Source organism: Trypanosoma equiperdum (assembly GCF_001457755.1).
Source record: "Trypanosoma equiperdum strain OVI genome assembly, contig: ctg_1775, whole genome shotgun sequence".
Taxonomy (NCBI): domain Eukaryota; phylum Euglenozoa; class Kinetoplastea; order Trypanosomatida; family Trypanosomatidae; genus Trypanosoma; species Trypanosoma equiperdum.
The window spans coordinates 44445-47083 of NW_027123810.1; the positions used below are offsets into that span (position 1 = coordinate 44445).

General features: G+C 48.4%; 1 protein-coding gene across 1 annotated transcript; it reads left to right on the forward strand.

Annotated features, from left to right (window-relative positions):
• Positions 1-547: 547 nt before the first annotated feature.
• TEOVI_000600800 (cation transporter, putative) lies at positions 548-2572 on the forward strand (the record flags this gene model as incomplete). The annotated part of the gene is made up of 1 exon (XM_067223100.1): positions 548-2572. The coding sequence occupies one exon, from the start codon at positions 548-550 to the stop codon at positions 2570-2572; it is 2025 nt and encodes a 674-aa protein (XP_067079201.1).
• Positions 2573-2639: the final 67 nt, after the last annotated feature.

Below are 2639 nucleotides of genomic sequence, written 5' to 3' on the forward strand. Positions count from 1 at the left end.
TTATTCATACGCGAACGTGCGCGTCTTTGTTTGCTTTATCAGGGTCACGCCCTCGGTATCCTGTGCTATCTTTTTTTCTCATGTTATGAACCAGACGGTGAAGGTTAATTGCGTTTCTTTCCTCACTTTTTCCTATTGCATTTCAATGGGTCGCGTAGTAGTGTCAACCGGGCATTTACATATTTAAGTACACATATCTACGTAGGCCTGACTCTTTCTTTCTTTGGAGAGTTCGCGCTACTGCAAAGATACAGTTGCGGGACCGCTGCCGGTTTTAGCTGCTTTTACCGTCAAAGCTTGTCCTAATTGTCACAGCTTCCCTCGTAAGTGGATCGAGCTTTGTGTACGTGAACTTAAGATTCTTCGGAACATTCTCTCACAAAGTAGTTCACAGGTTAGGAGGGAAGAAAAGGGGTTTTGAATTGGCGCTGCAACGGCGTAGTGACTCGTAGCGCTGCACGACCACTTGTAGCTTGCAAGCTGCACTTTTACTTTTATTATTATTATTATTATTTAAATACGCTCCTTTTGCCGTCTAAGGTACTAAATGAGTGGATCGTTGAACGTGGAGCAGGGGCCGCGTGAAGCGTCACCGGGATCGGCGACACTGTTGGATTCACCGGCGGCAACAGGAATGAGTACCCGCCACGCAGAGCAAGTGGTTCAGAGTATCAAAGTCTTGTATGAGCTTCATAAAAGCGGTGCCCTTTCACTCGAGGAATTCAACGCAGCAAAACAGCAAATCCTGTTTCCACCTCATTCGTTACTATCGGTGTCGGGACGGTCAAGTGAGGTAGGGCATGCAGAATACGTGAGAAGTAGGCACATCAAAAAAAGGGAAAACCGCGGTAGCAAACGCGGTTCAAGTCACTGGAGCAGCACGAGCAGCAGCAGTAGCAGTATCAGCACAGTTAGTAACTTTATGGTCGCACCCCGCCCGAGAGTGTGGTTGCCCCTCGTTGATGAAGGATCTGGCGATGGTGTAAATCATGACGCCGTAATGAAAGAGGAGTTAGATGAGGGATTCCTCTCTGGACCCGTGGATAAGGCGGGATACTACTCGCTTCGGTCAAGAACTCTATCCCAGGACCGGGGAAGACCCTGTGCGCCGCCGAGCAGCAACGGCCATGGGAGTAACCTGAAGCGTTATGGTACATTTAGGCCCCCATGGCCCGTCGTGATTGGTGACACCAGCATCCCCAAAGAATCTGTTCGGGCACCGATGCTCCCCATCAATCAAGTGTTTGTGGAATACTTCAACTGCCGCGGCGAGCGGGGTCAAACGTTTAGCAGCGTGGAACTCAAGGAACATCAGTTGCGTCCACCCCTCTTTCTTCATAAGCGGTTTGCTACAGGGCAGCGTGAGAGGGTACCGGAGGCGCTAAGTACTTTGGCCCATACGCAGGAACTGGTTCCGTCTGAGTCTGCAGTTTTGCATGAAGAATATCCAGCAGCAGAACCGCCGGATGCCCCTTCCGTATCGGGGAACTCCAGTTTAGAGTTGTGCCTTAACTGGTATTGGGTAGATATGGTGGGTCGTGACCCCTCGGAGGTAATGTACAAAAATGCTCTCCGTCATTTGACCAAGCAGTTTGATATTGCAGAATCTTTCCTACTGGACCGCGAGCACCCTCTGGTGTTACCGCAGATTTGCAGTTCCCCTGAGGATCCCTCGCAGTTCCTAATTTGCCTCCGTGTTGCCACAGCTAAAATTGCGCTCGATGATGACAGTGTAAAGGAACTTACGAACCGCTGGATTCTCGTGGTAGATCTGAAGCGAAAGGTTGTCATCACCATCCACCGCATGGATAGTTCGTATATTGCCAACATGCGCTATCACTGGAAATCATTGATGGAGCGAAGTGACATATCATTCGAAGAGTTTCTTGTGAGGATCATGCATGACGCGGTCTGTACATACACCAGCCATCTAATTGCCCACTCCGATATTCTCGAGAAATGCGAGGCAAAGCTCTTTGTTTCCAGTCGCAGGGGGACAAATAATGTTCCGGGTACCGAGTACAGCGCTAGCAAGCAGCATGCTGAAGGGAGGATCTTCTCACTTTTTGTCGATGGTTCCTCATCACCGTTTCTCTTGAAGTTGATGGATACAAAAAATAAAGAGCCGATGGATAAGGGGCTCATGAACATTTTCCTTTATCATTTACATCGTCGTGCGAGTGTTCACCACCGTGTACTTAATATGACGAGGGTAGTGCTTTCCGAGAGCTTCACAAAACTTGGACTTTGCAGCAAGGAATATGCGGATGAGATGTGTGTACACTGCATAGAGCTGATCGACCGCGCGCTAGAAATTTGCGATGATGCCAAAACTCTCCTCGACATGCATATTTCTTTGCAATCGTTTCGAACGAACGAACTAATGGCGCTTCTAACGAAATTTTCGGCCTTCTTCACACCTAGTTCTTTCCTTGCCGCAGTGTATGGTATGAATTTTCCCCACATACCTGAGTTGCAATGGGCATGGGGCTATCCATGCTATTGGTTGGCATGTATTGTGGCTTGTGTCCTCATATATCTTTACATGTACCGACGAGGACTTCTGGAGTAGATACCATGATTCTGTTGCCCGCGTCGACACCAAAAGAAAAGAAAAGAGAGAAAGAAAGAAAAAAAAA